The sequence below is a fragment of the Physella acuta genome, unplaced genomic scaffold, assembly GCF_028476545.2.
Source record: "Physella acuta isolate Inbredline_101_S28 unplaced genomic scaffold, ASM2847654v3 ptg000276l, whole genome shotgun sequence".
Classification (NCBI taxonomy): Eukaryota; Metazoa; Mollusca; class Gastropoda; family Physidae; genus Physella; species Physella acuta.
The window spans coordinates 1,003,196-1,019,329 of NW_026731795.1; the positions used below are offsets into that span (position 1 = coordinate 1,003,196).

General features: G+C 32.8%; 2 protein-coding genes across 7 annotated transcripts; one reads left to right on the forward strand and one right to left on the reverse strand.

The window, feature by feature from the left end:
• The first annotated feature begins 4,618 nt into the window (after positions 1–4,618).
• On the forward strand, positions 4,619–10,708 carry LOC131939359 (CCHC-type zinc finger nucleic acid binding protein). Of its 5 annotated transcripts, XM_059297644.1 has the most exons (7): positions 4,619–4,705; positions 5,961–6,120; positions 6,244–6,369; positions 7,073–7,129; positions 7,669–7,888; positions 8,729–8,879; positions 9,271–9,394. In XM_059297644.1, exons 2-6 carry the CDS (start codon positions 5,976–5,978, stop codon positions 8,835–8,837), a joined length of 657 nt encoding a protein of 218 aa, XP_059153627.1. In that variant the 5' UTR covers positions 4,619–4,705; positions 5,961–5,975; the 3' UTR covers positions 8,838–8,879; positions 9,271–9,394. The 5 variants fall into 5 exon arrangements, with proteins under 5 accessions (XP_059153627.1, XP_059153625.1, XP_059153626.1 ...); XM_059297642.1 differs by lacking the exon at positions 8,729–8,879 and having other exon boundaries at positions 9,271–10,708; XM_059297643.1 differs by lacking the exon at positions 8,729–8,879 and having other exon boundaries at positions 5,961–6,114; positions 9,271–10,708.
• A 481-nt stretch (positions 10,709–11,189) lies between these two features.
• On the reverse strand, positions 11,190–16,104 carry LOC131939361 (peroxisome assembly protein 26). 2 transcript variants are annotated; one of them, XM_059297648.1, is made up of 9 exons: positions 16,029–16,061; positions 14,806–14,884; positions 14,518–14,668; positions 13,909–14,049; positions 12,769–12,871; positions 12,447–12,572; positions 11,991–12,240; positions 11,716–11,844; positions 11,190–11,373 (listed from the first exon to the last, which is right to left on the reverse strand). In XM_059297648.1, exons 3-9 carry the CDS (start codon positions 14,646–14,648, stop codon positions 11,288–11,290), a joined length of 966 nt encoding a protein of 321 aa, XP_059153631.1. In that variant the 5' UTR covers positions 14,649–14,668; positions 14,806–14,884; positions 16,029–16,061; the 3' UTR covers positions 11,190–11,287. The 2 variants fall into 2 exon arrangements, with proteins under 2 accessions (XP_059153631.1, XP_059153632.1); XM_059297649.1 differs by lacking the exon at positions 14,806–14,884 and having other exon boundaries at positions 16,029–16,104.
• Positions 16,105–16,134: the final 30 nt, after the last annotated feature.

Consider the following 16,134-nt stretch of genomic DNA (forward strand, 5'->3'; position numbering starts at 1 on the left):
CAATAATTATTAGGCCCTAATTTAGGCCTATAGGCTAAATTAATATAATAGGGCCTATATTATTAATTATAGGCCTATGAGATTGTTTGGAGTTAAAATTAATGTAATTTTTAAAACTCAATGAAAAATCTAGATAAAACTAGATCTAGACTAGAATCTTAAATAAAAATCAAGCATGTGCTTGTTTATTTTTTATTTAATTTAATTAGGCCTAGGCCTAATATTAAATATTAATAATTAGCAGACAAGCACATGGATAATAATTTTAATATAATTAATTATTATTAGGCCTAGGCCTAATAATTTAATTTACTGAATGTGATTAGTGATTAGTTATAGTTAGGATAGATTACCTAATACTAATAGGCTACCTAATACTTTTTAGCGCAATTTCCATACAGACAATTGCGATTATTAACTCGTCATTGCTGGATGGATGAATGAATGAATGGATGTGTGTCCGCAGCTTTAAGTCGTATCTCCTCCTCAACGAGGACTAGTTCCAAAAGCAAATATGTTAAGCAAGTTTTGAGGATGATTGTGGGCCAAAACAATTCCTGGAATTCCTTCCTGGATTTCCCGGAAAAGCCAAAAAAACCTCGAAAAAATGCAGTTTTTTCCCATATCTCAGCAACCAGACCACTTAGCGACTTGAAACATTTACCAATCGATTCCTGCCATAATTTAGAACAATATTGCCGGTCACAAAAAGATATTTACTACTTTTTTAAACTGAGCATGTAGGCCTAGGATGATACTACTTTTTTAAAATGAGCATCGTGTAGGCCTACTCGTTAAAATAAAACATAAGGAAATTGCGCTCAAATTGTCACTAGACTTTTTATTAACTTGTTTTTTATACAAAAGGCTTCCTATAGAATAGAACTAGTTAATAAATTAGTTAGTGTTACTGTGTGTTAGAGTGTTAGTTAGAGTCACTAGAGTGAGACTGTTAGAGTCGTAGAGTGAGTATCAAGTCTACTGCCTCTACAGTACTCTACTCTACAGTCTACCCGCCACTCACTAGATCTAGACTAGATCTAGTCACTACTCACTCAGCAGAAGAGTCAGTGACTGTTTGTACAGTCACAGTACTGTACTAACTATGTACTATGTATGTATTACTATGTTACTATGTAAGTAGTAGATTCTAGTAGTAGTATTGTAGTAACTAGTAACTGTACTGTTGTACTGTACTCTGTAGTCACAAGTCAGTGTCACTGTTTTGTAGTCTTACTTGAAGTAGTTACTTAGATCTAGATCTAGTAGTAGTAGTATAAGACTTGTTAGTCACTAACAAGTTGTTAGTTACTAGTTACTAGTTAGATTCTAGTATTAGACTCTACGCTACGGCTACCGGCTAGTATAAAATCCTACAGCTTTTTCAGAGTGAGAGTAGTTTCCCTTTTAATTTATTTTCTCTCTTCCCTTTCATTCCCTCCCCCCCCCCCCTCCTCCCCACGTGTCCTCCCCTAGCTACGCCACAATATATAGACTAGTACTTAGTAGGCTTTAGTTATAGCATAGACTAGCATAGTATAGACAAGTCACTATACTTTAGTCACCCTTTAGTGCCCTATGACTACTATGAGACTTTAGGCTGGCTATCCCCTATAGGTCATAGGAGGTTTCACTTGATTCAGAATAACATTTAATTCAGTTTACACTTAGATCTATGGGTCATTTTATTATAGAAAATAACTAGATTAGATATTGTGGTCGGGGTTCAAAATATTTAAAAGGTTATGCTTTTGAACCCCGACCACAACACTTAATCGAGTAATTTTTTTAAAGTAAAAATCGTAGATTCTAGTACGTGTTGATCGAGTATTGCGTTTCATTAACCTTTGAACTTGAGATATATTGAGCTCTTTTTTATTGAAAATTTTAAAAAGTACACGTTCGTGTGCAAAATTAATGTTGTAGGCCTAGGCCTTGCTGGTTGATAAATTATTTTATGCCAGTTTGGCTTTGTAAATAAAATCATATAATTTTCTAATTAGTTTCTTAATAGTCTCAACCCTTGCTTCGAAAATGAATCGATTTAATTTTTCACATTTATAATTCTAAACGTATAGTAGGGTGGAAGAACTATTACATCCAAAGGTTGTCTATTGGTTATTATTGGAAAAGAGTTCATACAACATTATTTGAAATAAAATATTTAATTTAACAAGTACTATTTTTGCCTTTATATATGTGTGTAATGTAATTTTTATTGCTATTCAATATTTTATTAGTGGGAATGTAAATACAAGGAACAAAGTGATCAAAAACAGGTTAAGATTTAATTGGCTCTATTAATGAATTATAGAACATATAAAATTATAAAAACAATAACTCACTATAAATAGATCTATGTGCCTCCAAAACTATACTCCATTATAACTGTTGAATTGAGGCATTTCTGAACACGTTTTTTTCCTTGCATAAGACAGAAATATCACGAACTACCAGAGTTTCTTCTAGGCATCTCTTCGCCCCCCCCCCCCCCGAAGAAAGTCTACCGCCACCCCCCCCCCCCCCCCCCCCACGAAAGAAATTGAATTTATATAGAAAATATATACTTTTACATGTGTCCGCCCCCCCCCCCCCAGAAATGTTGACCCCACCCCCCGCCCACCGAAAATATCAAGTGCCCCCCCCCCCCCGGAGAAAAAAGTCTGGAAGAAACACTGCGAGCGACCGGGTGTTGTAAGTGAAATACGGCTAAGGTTCCAGTGCGCGAAACGATGAACAGTGACTTTTAGAAATATAATAGTGGAATCAAAGTAAAGCTAATGGCAGGCTCAGAAACTGTGAAGAATTTTTGTTAATCAACTAAATAGATTATATAATACGGCTCGGTGATCACAACACCGCGCCAAACAACTTAATACAGCAAAATTATAAACCATCACCCCAACATGTTCGTGTCAAGTAATATGTGCACGTCTCATTTGCAATTTCAATATAGGGATAAAAATGTATAGATCTAAAGTGAGAAAGATGGCATTCTAAAAATCTTTTTTGTCGATTTCATGCAAATTACGTCATTTTTTTCGAATAAAGGTTCGTCCATAATGACATCACACTCCTAAGAGGAGGACAATAGTTAAAAAGTGGTATGGAATAAGTGTGACGTCATTTCGGGGAGGGGTCTTACATTTTGTGACAATGAGGCATGGTAGGGAATAAGCGGGAAATATCGCACGAAAACGTGTGGCTTCCATTTTTAAAAACATAATTGGCCTAGGCATTCTACATCCCTTTCCGACACGGTGTTCGACTTTGTTCACGAGACATTTGACTGAATTAATTTCTAAGTAAAAACATGAATAGTAACTTTGTTTTTAAACATGTGTATTGTGGCTCCTATAGGTTGAAAGAATGTTATTTTTTTTTCTTTATTACTTATAACACTTTTACCATATGAAATGGAATTCAAGCTACCGGGTTCTGAGTGAGGTCGTCGTGTTGTAAGGGAATACAATAGCCAACTCTAGGCAAATTGTGACATGTCAAAATTGTTAATAAAATAACAAAATGTGTTAAAGATAAAGAAATATACATGAATAATAAGAACTCTTGATTGCTAAATAAAAAAAAAATCCCGAGTTCGAAACACCGGGTAGATGAAAGCTCATTAGCTGGGAACAGCAACTCATCTAGAAGAGAAAACTCAAAAAATCTAACAACTATGTTGCCTTGGATAATATTCATAGATAGACATAGGCTATAAAAGTAGATCCAGAAAAAAAAGCAGGTTGAAGTTGGAGCCAACGAACCATTTGGACGAAGATGAAGAAACTGTGGATAATAGAGACATTTTAATTATGCATTGTAAATGTTTTTAAACAACAAAACGCAAAACAGCGCAAAAGGAAACATGACCATTAAATTTGCTTTCATGGCATCAAAAGACCGCAATTTTTAAAATGAAAATAATGTGTTTGGGATACACATTACTTTATATATATATATATATATATATATATATATATATATATATATATATATATATATATATATATATATATATATATATATATATATATATATATATATATATATATACATCGGAGATATGCCTGAAAGAGACAGTGATTCCACGATTTGCTTAGTGTTTTCTTTAACCACGATTGCTATTGAAGTCCATTGTTATCAAATACTACACACTTGTTTTTTTTTTTAAATAAATATTGTCTCCCGATGCGGCCTGCATCCGTCTTGTGAAGGTTGGTTTTTCTTATGCACTGAATTCAGTGTTTCTTCCAGACTTTTTTCTCGGGGGGGGGGGGGGGGGGGGGGTGGGGGGCACTTGAAATTTTCGGGGGGGGGGGGTGGGGGCGGACACTGTTAAAAGTATATATTTTCTATATAAATTCCATTTCGTTCGGGGGGGGGGAGTGGCCTTAAAAATGTTAATTTATAATGAAAACTGCTCTAATTTTTCGCAACAGTTGAATTTCAAATTACTTTAATAAATCCCATGTTATGTTTAGAGCGGAGATATATTAAGATCCATATCTAGTAATCAAATATAGACCTAGATCTATTTGAAATATTCTTACAACATAAATTTTAGCTCGGCCTAGCCTGCCCGAAATTGTTGTTCGCCAGAAATCTGGCCAGTAAAATATCAAGCGTACATAGCCGTGTGCAAAATACACAAACTGAAATCAGCGTGGTGAGGGGGAGTCAAGTAGGTTGTATTATTTGGAGGGTAAGGATCACAATTGTTTATATAGATCAATATTATTCTTATAAAACATAGATAATTTCTTTCCGTCTACTTTACAATTTAGCGGCATACAATAAAACATTGACATTAAAAGAAAGATGTGAATAAAAACTTAACGAACATTTGTCACTGGTTGTGGTGGTTTTCCAGAAGTGTCATGGATTCCGCCACTATTCCCTGCCGAGTAACGATTAGGGCCGAACAGTGCTGTTGGTTTTTGAGCTCATGAAAGTCTAGTCTACTAAGTCTAGTCTTTCACCTGACTAGATCTTTTATAATTAGCTTACGCGTATTTTGCAAATAAACTATCTAGATCTAAAATAGGTCTAGAAATGTGAATCTAGAATTCTAGATCAGGGCTTCTTTACGGTAATCTATCGTTTTGGGTACGTAAAATCGCCCGCGGCTATTAATGTACGAAAAAGTTACCTCATTATCAAGGCTTTGTTAGTAGAAGTATATTGTGATATATTTGTGTCAAATATTATAGAAAAATGAATAATAAACCTAAATCAATGGCTAAATATATCAATATATGCCAGAAATTAACTTTAAACAGCAGTGTTTGCGAGCAAGATTTGCTATATAAACAGCAGCCATTTGTAAAATAGAGTGACTTCCGCCTGTCTCGCGCTATATCCGCTATAAAAAAAAACTTAAACAAGATGGCTGCTATAGTAAATGAGCATGGTTGCATCTGTTGGAAATATCGCTAGTCTTCATTTATTACTGAAAAGTTTTAATTCAATTGTTTAAAAACAGGTACATAAATGAAAGAAGGAAACATTTTTGTATTTTTCAAAACATAAATCCTCCTCAAAATGTGAAATAATTATTAAAATTTAAGGAGTCACCTGTTTTTCACATTACTAGTCGCGGGCGATTTTACGTACCCAAAACGATAGATTACCTTCTTTACAAATAACAGTTTCTTTCAATTGTGACTGAAATTTTGATTTTAAAAAAAAAATTTTCTTTCATTTGCAAACCCCAGCAGTTAATTCACTGAACCCTTAATAGTTCCGTCGATGCACTGACAAAATTCCATTGCGAATTATGTCTGGTGTGTCTTGACCTCCACTGAACCCATGAGAAACGGGTCTTATAAATAAATCAGCCACCCCCCCCATTTTTTATATATGTGTATATGAAGAATGTAGCCTATGTTTTGCTTATAACAAGTTGTAAGGTCTATTATTGATATTTATGTATGTTGAACTAGAGCCACTTTTTTCAGGGAAGAAAAGTAAGCATGAGTAGTGGAGATTGTTACAAGTGTGGACGTCCTGGCCACTTTGCCAGGGACTGTCGCAGTGGTCCTGGTGGTGGCGCTGGAGGATTTAACAGGGATAGAGGAGCGCGCATGGATTTTCGCAACGGCAGAGGAGCCGGTGAGGGTACAGTCATTTTCATTCTCCTGCATTAATCACCAGCTCATTACTTTCTACACTCTCCTTAATCAGAGATTTCACATAGGCCTACTTCTTTGTATTTTATGCTATTAAAATGTATTATTACAGATAAATGTTACAAATGCAATAGACCTGGACACTTCGCCAGAGAATGCAGAATGGACCAGGACCGGTGCTACAAATGCAATCAGTTGGGGCACATTGCAAAGGAGTGCGAAAAGGACATAGATTCAGGTTAGTTCTCAAGTACAATTGAGTGAAAGTGTTTTTAGCTTAAGATTCAAGAAAAGCATGTAGCATTTCTTGTAACTGCATATCGAAAATTAATTTTAGTTACGTCTTAATGTAAACTGATCAGTTGCTAGACTATACAATTTAGGGATAGTGGCACATCAATAACTTTCATTTGAATACTAAGAATTTTTTTCCAATACTGCAGATATTTACCTTCTTATAATTACCTTACCACAACTATTTGTTGAAGCTACTTTTATCCTTAAGTGAAATAAAAGGGTTGACCATAAACACTTTTTAGATAGTTTCTAAAAACAAAACTTCTGTTTATTTGGTTAGAATTTTTGTGCTATTAGGTGAGTCAATGTACCATTTGTTTCATGTTTTTGATGAAATCATTTGATTGGCCAATTAGTACTTACTTATACTTTAAAGCATTTTATTTTTGTAAGGTTGTATGAAAAGTATGTAGAAAAGAATAACCCTTCCAGTGCAATCTCCAAAGGATTCCTTTAATACAGATCTGTTCTCAAGAAGGCCTGACATAGCATTTTGAATTTGATTAAAAAATTAATGGTCATTAGGAATTAAAAAAAAAATATTTGGGAAATTTACTCCATCCCTTCCCCATCATAAATATTTTGATGCCTGAATCAAACCATAATTGTTCCCTGATTTTGACCTTTTGTTGCATCCCTGACAGGTATGGTTGAGGGTAAGAAGTTCAACAACTTTGACAAGCCCCAGCAGATGAAAACAGGTCACTAAACTCTGAATAGACATGTTGCTAACATTGATTTGTAGTTTAATAATCCACCTTCTTATCCAAACTTTAGAAGCATTGCAGCTTTTTTTTTTATTGTATCCCATGCGATCAATTAATAGGGGCATGTTACTCTGCACTAATAAGGCACATTTTGGCTTTAAATTGTTTGTTTGAAAAAGAGGATTGTTAACATGACACACAACACCCTGGATATCTGACACATATCTCTATTTGTCAAAAAAAAATGCACTGTCAGAGCCAAATTTGTTTGAGTAGAGGTTTGTGTGTTGGGCTCCTTTTTCTGTTTTAGTACAAATTGCACTAATAGTTCTTATTTCTTTTACTTTGGCCATTTTGTGTATTAAAATTTATAACTGTTTGTTAGACCAGAGTAATTTTAAATTACGTAAGGCTTCTTTTTGTGCTGCCTATGCATAGTAAAACCTTTACTGATTTACTGTTTGTTAAAAAGCAAAACTTCTGAGTTTTTCTAAGTATTTGATTTTATTATAATTGTAAGCTTTCTTTTTCAGGTGCATGTTATAATTGCAAGAGTCCTGGTCATGTTCAACGTGACTGCCCTGAAGTGAGCAGTAGGCCATGCTACAGGTGTGGTGAAAATGGCCATTTGGCTCGTGATTGTCCAGAAGATCGTGGTCCAGATGACCGCAAGTGCTATGGATGTGGTGGCGTTGGTCACATTTCAAGAGAATGTCCTACAGCTCAGCGTAGTATGGCAAGAGATTGTTACAGGTAATTACTAGTTTTAAAAAATAGTTTTGGGTTTATTCTTATCTGTTAATATTTTTTTTATAAAGTGTTGGTTCTTTAATATTTTTTTATAAAGTGTTGGTTCTTAACTTTACTAGTCATTTCATGATTTGACCATCAGAACAAGGGAAATATGGGTGTTCAGTAATGTATCTCTCTTGTCTTCTTAGCTGAATTAAACTGCTGTAAAATGTAATGCATTATGTAGATCTAGTTTATGTTGTCAAGCAACATAATTGTTATAATTGTTAGTACTGATATGAAAATAATTTTATGCTACTTTTCTGATTACCTAGAGTATCTAGTTTTGCAATAGTTAGATAGTTCTAGTAATATTAAAAATAAATTTGCTGGAATGGAAGTAAGCCAGATAAAATGTGGGTTAGACAGTGTTGGGTTATGAACGTTTTTACGATTGAATTTAATTTAACATGTGGTTATTACCTCTTTTAAAAAAGTGGATGTTCCATTTGTTAAGTATTCATATTGGTTGCCAATTTAGCTTTTTATTTTGTTCCTCATTTGTTTCTGTATCTGTCACTCTACGAAAATGCTGCCATTCATATAATTTTCCAATGGAATTAGCTTTTATTAACCAGGCATCAGTATAATATGATAAAGACAAATGGCTTGTATAGCAACTAAATTTGTAGTATAGTGTTACAGGTCTTTACGTGGGTGGGTGCAAAACGGTGCAGTATTGGCGAAGAATTTTTTATTCTGATGCCTGGTTCATTACAAAAGTACAGTTGAAGTAAGAGGATGTGGAGGTGGTGGAAGATGGGAGGAGGAGATTTGAGATAGTGACTATCATTTGCACAGGGGAGGAATTGGGCCCATTCGTTCTGCGAGAGACAGACCTGCTAGAAGCAGTGGGCCATATCGGTGGTCTGCAGACAGTGGTCGTGGCAGGGAGGTGAAGTGGAACTGAGAGGGAGTGAGAAAAAAGAAAAAAAGATGGCAGCCAGGATAGGTGAGGAAAGGAACTGCTGATGGACGAGTTAGAGGTGGAGGAGAGAAGTAGCTTGGCATTGGTTTTGATGTTTTGTAATGATGTTAATGGCAGCAGTAAGGGTGATGGAACAAACTAGAGGGCACAAACTAATCTTAGCATCAGGGAGATGGATCTACATGTTGGGTTTTTTAATAGCATGATAATGTTCAATGGTGTCACATTTTGCCTGATCTTTGATTTGTTTTTCAAAGACAGTTGTGGAAGTGATTAACTGAGCATTACTCTCATATAACATAATTCATGGGTAGTTTTTTTTTTTTTTGGGGTTTTTTGCTCTTGTAATTAAAATCCACATGCTTTCCACCTGTGCTCATGTGGTAGTGTAAATAACATTTTCTACGTGTTTCAGGTGTGGAGCTAATGACCATTTGGCTCGTGAATGTCCAGATGCTGCCAATAAAACTCAGTGTTATAATTGCAACCAGATGGGACACATAGCAAGAGATTGCCCGATGGACTCAAATGACTTGGTGGCTGCAGCATAGTGATCAGATTGATGAGCCGTGCTTATCATTTTGTTGCTCATTTATTTCTGGAAGGCCATTTTTTTTTAATCTTTAGAATGAGGTGTCAGTTGATACGAATCTTTAATTGCAGTTGTTGCTGTACTTTTTAAAATTTCACATTTTGTTTTGATTGTGTAAAATTAATATAGTTGTATGTTAATATGTCTAAATCAAATTTCTATGTGACATTTGAGAAGAAAATATTTTAGAGGTTTCCCTTTCCACTTGCTGAAAATTTTTATAATTGAAATGAAAAACAAATGTGTTGCTTTGTAAATAGATCTGGTTGAAGGATTTTATTATATGATTTCATCTTCATAATTGATTCCATATTTTCTTTTGTTTTAAACAAGCTTACATTCAAATTGAATTAATTTTCCAAGATTATTTGTCATTTACTATGAAAATGACTTATGGTTTAAAGTAAACACAATTTAGTAGTCATTTAAGGGATTTTTTTCATAAGTTTTATTTTAACTTGGTATTTTCACTATGCTTCAGCTATTTTATTACACTTCATTTATGTGCAACAGTTGGTTTGCCATTCTTCCCCAATGTCTAAGAATGGAATTGTGTTTCTGCTTTTGTGTCTATGGTCTGTGTTCTATTAGGATGTTAACGGATTTCATTATAAAACTACATAAAAGACTGAATTTGCCCCTTTGTAACTCTTAAACTTCTGCCACTTGTAATAATTGTTTAAAGTAAAGTAATATGTGATAACATTGATAGAAGTAATTCTTCATCAATAGCAAATTTTATGTACATTATAAACTCAATGTCATTTTCAATACATCCTAGAGAGTTGATGTAGTTTTAAATTGAAAATGATATACTACAAATGTGGTTTTTATCAGTGTTACCCCTTTGTGGAACTGAGTTGGCAGACCAGGTGGTGTGTAATCCAGTAAACTTTTTTTAGTTGGAAAGGGATAGTCAAATGCAGATTAGCTGCTTCATGTACAGTTTCCAATTAACCACATTTGAGAATATTTGCTTATGAAAACTAGTTATCTTAGCTATTTTAAATATGAAAAGCTTAAAATGATTTAATCCATTTGAATGGTTTGAGGTGGAGATATGATGCATTCAGCAGAGGTGGGGTTCATAAAGGCAGCTGTTCCTCAACTAAGTTACATGCCATTTCTACCATCTGTTTGATCTGTACATATCTAAGTTAGTATTGTGCAGCTGAATCAGAATGGTGTATTGCTTGTTACTTTTATTCAAGATAAGCAGAGGGGGGTTTGTAAATATGAAATAAAACTGTTTGTACTGCAATAGGTGTTTCTCAAATTTTATGTAAGTGTATGAATGTAAGATTAAGCACTGCTGTACTTAATAATTGTATGTATGGGGTGTCATGTAATGATTCTGTAAAAATTATTCCATAAGCAGTTACGATAGGTTGTAACTATTTAAATCGATTCCTTAGTTATCAAAAAGTTGATAGCAACAAGTGGATAGATTATGAACCTACAGAAAACAAAATTTTTTTTTTTTGCACATACGTGGATGATTCAGTAATATCTTGACTATCTGGTATTTCTAGTTTACATGCATGTTCCATATATATGTTTATTTAAATTGGACTCACTATGCATACCAAAAAAAGGTGCAAAGAGTTAGGAACAATAGGTTTATTTTGGAAAATTGAGCATTGTTAATGAAAAAAATTTTTGGGTTTGTCAGCCCAGAGGTAATTATTTTGCCTGAAATACTTAAGACCACATTTGATAAAGAGCACAAAACAATACAGTGGTCAATATTGGAAGGCTTACTGTACAATTTTATTTACTGTAAAAGCAGCATGTTAAAGGCAAAGTATAAATAAGTTATTTTGTACACCAATGAAGATGGTTAATTGCCAGCAAAAAATGCACCAAGTCTATGCAAAAACACTCTCCACAAAGTGACTAGTCTTCCCAGGCTTGATACAGGATCAGCTGCATTATTAGAAAAAGAATTAAACATTATTTACATGCAGAAAAAAAAATTATTTAACAAATGTATAATTTACCAAATGTGTTTTAACTACATTAGTAAAGTAGATTTAAGCTAAATAAATAATTCCAACCAAAGTATGAAATGAGGATTATCACAGGGCAAGTGTTGATGATAAAAATATAATTAACCAGGGATTTGTTGCACCATTGAGTGATCCTTAGGTCTGGATTCACTTATTTAAGTTACTTTTTTATTACAATGCATAACTTAAATTTTTATTTTATTTTTATACACTTCAATAGAATAAAGGGTTACTTGATTTCTTATATTAACAGTAATACCTGTTTGTGTTTGAATTACTGACCACAGAGCAAAGGTTGCCATAACAATTAAATGAAATGAACGACGATGCCAAACACAGTTTTTTATTAAATTACAAATAGTTCTGCATGCTGTCATAAGTTTACTTTCTGAAAAGGAAAAAAAATTCAAAAGCTATTTTTTTTTACTTAAAAATGTTATGTAATAGACTTACAAACTTGAGGATCAAATTATATTTTCAACATCTAGAATCGTAGCAATTTGATCTGAATATTTAAAAAAAATGTACCCTTACCATGAATATTTTTATCACCTTCCCTTGTAGTTGTAGTAGAAGAAATGTTTTCCTTTTGTTCTTTATTGCTGTTACATTCATTGACTAGCCCAAGTTGTGAGTCTGTTGGTAAATCCATTTCTAAGCTATTATGCTGTGGTATTTTATCAAGATGTTCTAAGCTATTAGTTGTATTTAACTGACTAGGGATTTCAAAGCCTTCATTGCAGGTTTCTAAACTTCTCCTTTTAGCTTCATTGTATCTCACTGCCTATTGAAAGAAAATATTTGTGTACTTCGTATTTTACAAATAAATGCAGACTGAACAATTGAAATTAGATTTATTATTGTAAAGAACAAATACTAAGTATGTTATCAATTAATAATATAATATGTATAGGCCCTACTTTATGTTACAATTTTTAAAGGGAGCTATTTTTTATTGACTATAACCACTGAACAACAAAAAATACCTACTTGGGGTAACTGAAGCAGAGCAGTCCTTTCGGCCTCTGTGAGTGACTTACAACTGTGTACGATTTCTTTCAATGTTTCATAAGACCCAGTTGGACATAGTATGTGATGTGCGTAAATGCGAATAACCTGGTTTTTAGAAGAAAGAAAAAACATTAACACTTTTTGTGTGATTCCTTAATGGGTCACTGGGTGACCCCAATCTCACACCACGAAATGCAAATTAATATTAAGTATTGTAGTTCATCCAGATAAATAGCCAGATTAATTTGTTCTATTATTGACATTTTTGTAACTTGATAATCTTTAATTTACATAATTTTACCTTTGAACACTGTTCATGATTTAAATTATGTGGGTTGCTTAACCACATTTGCACAATTTTGTGACAAGGAAGATATTCTTTAACATGAGCATGAAGTAGAATGCTGCAGAGGTCAAGAAGTATAACAATGAACCATTGAAATATATACTAAGAAAATTCTCACATTGTTTATGAAAAATCATAAAGAAATTAGTAGTTACTTTTAGATGTTTTTTCTCACATTGTTTATGAAAATCATCAAGAAATCAGCAATGACATTTAGATGTGTCTTTTATTAAGTTTAAACTATAGTAGAAATATAGACTTTAAACTCTTCCCCTCCTCTAATATTTACAACTATTTAATGACTTATTTTGTCTCTTATTTTAAGGTGGGTTACAATGATTGGTTACAATTGTTTAAAGGCAGGTGGGATGTCTTGAGTCTTTGTCCTTTTAAACTCTCAATGGAACATTGGCCATTTACAACATTGTTCCATGCTTTCCTGCATTTTGCTATTTTCTTCATTTCTTTCAGAATTTTACATAAGAATTTAAAATTCGTAATTTGGTATTGTTAGCTATTTACTTGATACAATTGTGCATATATTATACTGCCATTATATATTGTTTCTTCCTATTTGTCTGTTAAATTCCAACAAAACCAAGGTGACAGAGGACGCAAAGTCAAAGGGGCCAGAAAACCCTCCCTATCAAAAGTTTAACAGCCACAGAAATGAACTGACAACACAAATAAAGCTATTCTGAGGAAGGATGGATCTCTATATTGACGAATGAATGAAGCTTATTGGCTAAAGCCAACATTCCTTGGTAACCAGTGGATCAATCAGAACAACTATGATTATAGTATCTTGGAATGTCAGAGGATCTTGTATAGCACATTGGGGACTTCTATTACATATATATCATATAAATTTAAATGGAATAGTAGGAAAAATGATAGATACATTATGAGCATGCTATATAGTTTTTATCAGAAAGTTAAACCAATAGGAGAATGACATAATTTAGGACCCTTTAGTAAATTTTCTTTAGACTTAAATTAACAGATCACTGCAAGGAAATCCTGAATTTAAATTAAAAAGCAGTGTGTAAGTTAGCTAATAAAACTTGCATAGACTACTTTATTAAATTTTCTTACCAGACTTGTATAATACGAGGTGGACAGTGTTCAATAGAGCCATATGTTTCATTAATAAATGCCACAACTTGATGCCATAAGTCAGTTTCAGCTAAAGCCTGGATGCCCAGTGCTGTAGCAGCTTCAATAACTTCCTGGTTCCTAGAACAATAAAAATATTTTTTAGCTTCATATATATATATATATATATATATATATATATATATATATATACACATTTACATTAAAATATTAAGAACATCATTCATATAAAATATTCAATAAAATATTATAAAAACTACAAATAAAGCTAAAATTCAATTGAATGCTGATAATACTAAATTTTTCCAGAATAAAAATACAAATATTTTAAGGAAAGCTTTTAACATAACATTCAACCACACAGTCCCTGTAAGTAAAAACATAATGCACTGGTACTCTTTCTACCTCTTTGGGCCATGAGCCTGAAAGGGTACTTTACTCACACATACAACCCAATTATATTTATAGATGAATCTATAAAAACATGAAATTCAAATTTGTAAAGAGATTTTTTTAAAGGTTTCTTAATGTACATTATTATATTTATATACCTCTCTTGTGTTTTAATGTACATTATAATATTTATACCTCTCTTGTTCCGGTTCACACTTGGCTTTGTTGATAACATTTGTGCAGATTTTAAAACAGTTACTGAACTTTGTCATCACAAACAAATCTACAGCCTGAGCCAGACTCTTGTTCAGTTCTGAGACGCTCATAGTTGGCTACTAGACTGATGCTATAACATAAAGAAGTATGTTTTAGTATGCACTTATTCGAAGCTGCTTTTCACGGGTTTAACAGTAAATTCACACTTAAAAGGAATTTAGTTATTATATAATTTAAAAAAAAAAAATTATACAGCAATTTTCTTACAGATGCTTCAACTAAACCTGTGGTTCCCAACTTTTTTCAGGATGTTACAAAAGTTAAGTGACCCTCTACTTCTTTACAATTGAAAAAGGCATTTTAATTACTAAATTAGGTATTTAAAAAAAAGTTTGTAAGTAGACCTATAATTTTATTTAAAATTATTTTTATTATTTATTTTATGGGAAGGTTAAAAATCGCATGTTCTTAACCAACTTCAAAATGTGTAGGTGAGTCAGTAGCGTAGCGAGGGGGGGACATATGTCCCCGGGCGCCGACCTTAGGGGGCGCCAAAATGGGTTGGAAAAATAAATTGAAAGGTGGAGGGGGGTGCAAATCAAAAGTTTGAGGGGGGGTGCAAATCAAAATCTCGAGGTGGGGCGCCGGGAAAGTTCGCTACGCCTCTGAGTTGAGTTTTTTTTGCAGACATAAATGGAACTATAAACTCAATACAAATACAAGCGACATCACATTTTCTAATTTCTTAATATAAATTAATAATTCATTCAACACCAGAATTGTGTGAGCAATTTTTCAATATACAAATTACAGGCAGATTTTAATCAGAATTTATATATATAATATATAGGCCTATTATTATTTATTATTAATATTTCATCCGCAGATAATCATTGGATTTCATGCCAGTGAATTTCTTGTTCTATTATCTCATGTTCAGAAATTCAAAAGTACGTTTAAAAGAGTTTTTGACTCCCAGTATTGAGTAATCTCTTTAATAAAACGCAATAATAAAATAAAGTTAAAAAATAGTAAAATACTTAAATAATAATTTATAATAGACTAATTATTTTAATAGTAATAGTATTACTAATATATTAATAATTAGGCCAAATATTGTATAAATAAATTAGGCCTAGGATAAATTTTAAAATTAAATTCATCGGCATAGGCCCACCCAGTATCAGTGTGTGTATGATCATCAGTCAGTGAGTATTTCTCAGCCTCGTCTTTTAACTTTTTTTTTAGTTTACTCATTCAACTCATTGTATTGTTGTAGCCTAGTTTGATTGTAGTTTAGTTTACTCACTCTCCAAATAAAAAAATATTATTATTACTTAACTATAGGACCCCTAAATTTATTATAATTTAAATCTAATGTATACATAAAATAGATCTAAATTATAAGAACGAACGTTCTTAATCTTAGTGGGTTAATCAATCATAAAGAAATAATGTTTTATGAACTATTATTTATGAGGTAGCCTTACTTCCAAGGCGATTGTTATTTTTGTAGAAGTCACATGACTTTATTTTTAAGTTTAAAAATAGAAATATGAATCAATTTTGCACTTTTGGGCCTATGTTTCATAAAAT

Bases quoted from the DNA above. Each gene is read 5' to 3' on its own strand.
- LOC131939359 (XM_059297642.1), top strand. From the start codon at position 5,976: ATGAGTAGTGGAGATTGTTACAAGTGTGGACGTCCTGGCCACTTTGCC. The intron at 6,121-6,243 runs GTACAGTCATTT...GTATTATTACAG, and splicing joins CGGCAGAGGAGCCGGTGAGG to ATAAATGTTACAAATGCAAT. The intron at 7,889-9,270 runs GTAATTACTAGT...TACGTGTTTCAG, and splicing joins ATGGCAAGAGATTGTTACAG to GTGTGGAGCTAATGACCATT.
- LOC131939361 (XM_059297649.1), bottom strand. From the start codon at position 14,648: ATGAGCGTCTCAGAACTGAACAAGAGTCTGGCTCAGGCTGTAGATTTG. The intron at 12,241-12,446 runs GTAGGTATTTTT...TTCTTTCAATAG, and splicing joins CTCTGCTTCAGTTACCCCAA to GCAGTGAGATACAATGAAGC. The intron at 11,374-11,715 runs GTATTACTGTTA...CTAATAATGCAG, and splicing joins AGTAATTCAAACACAAACAG to CTGATCCTGTATCAAGCCTG.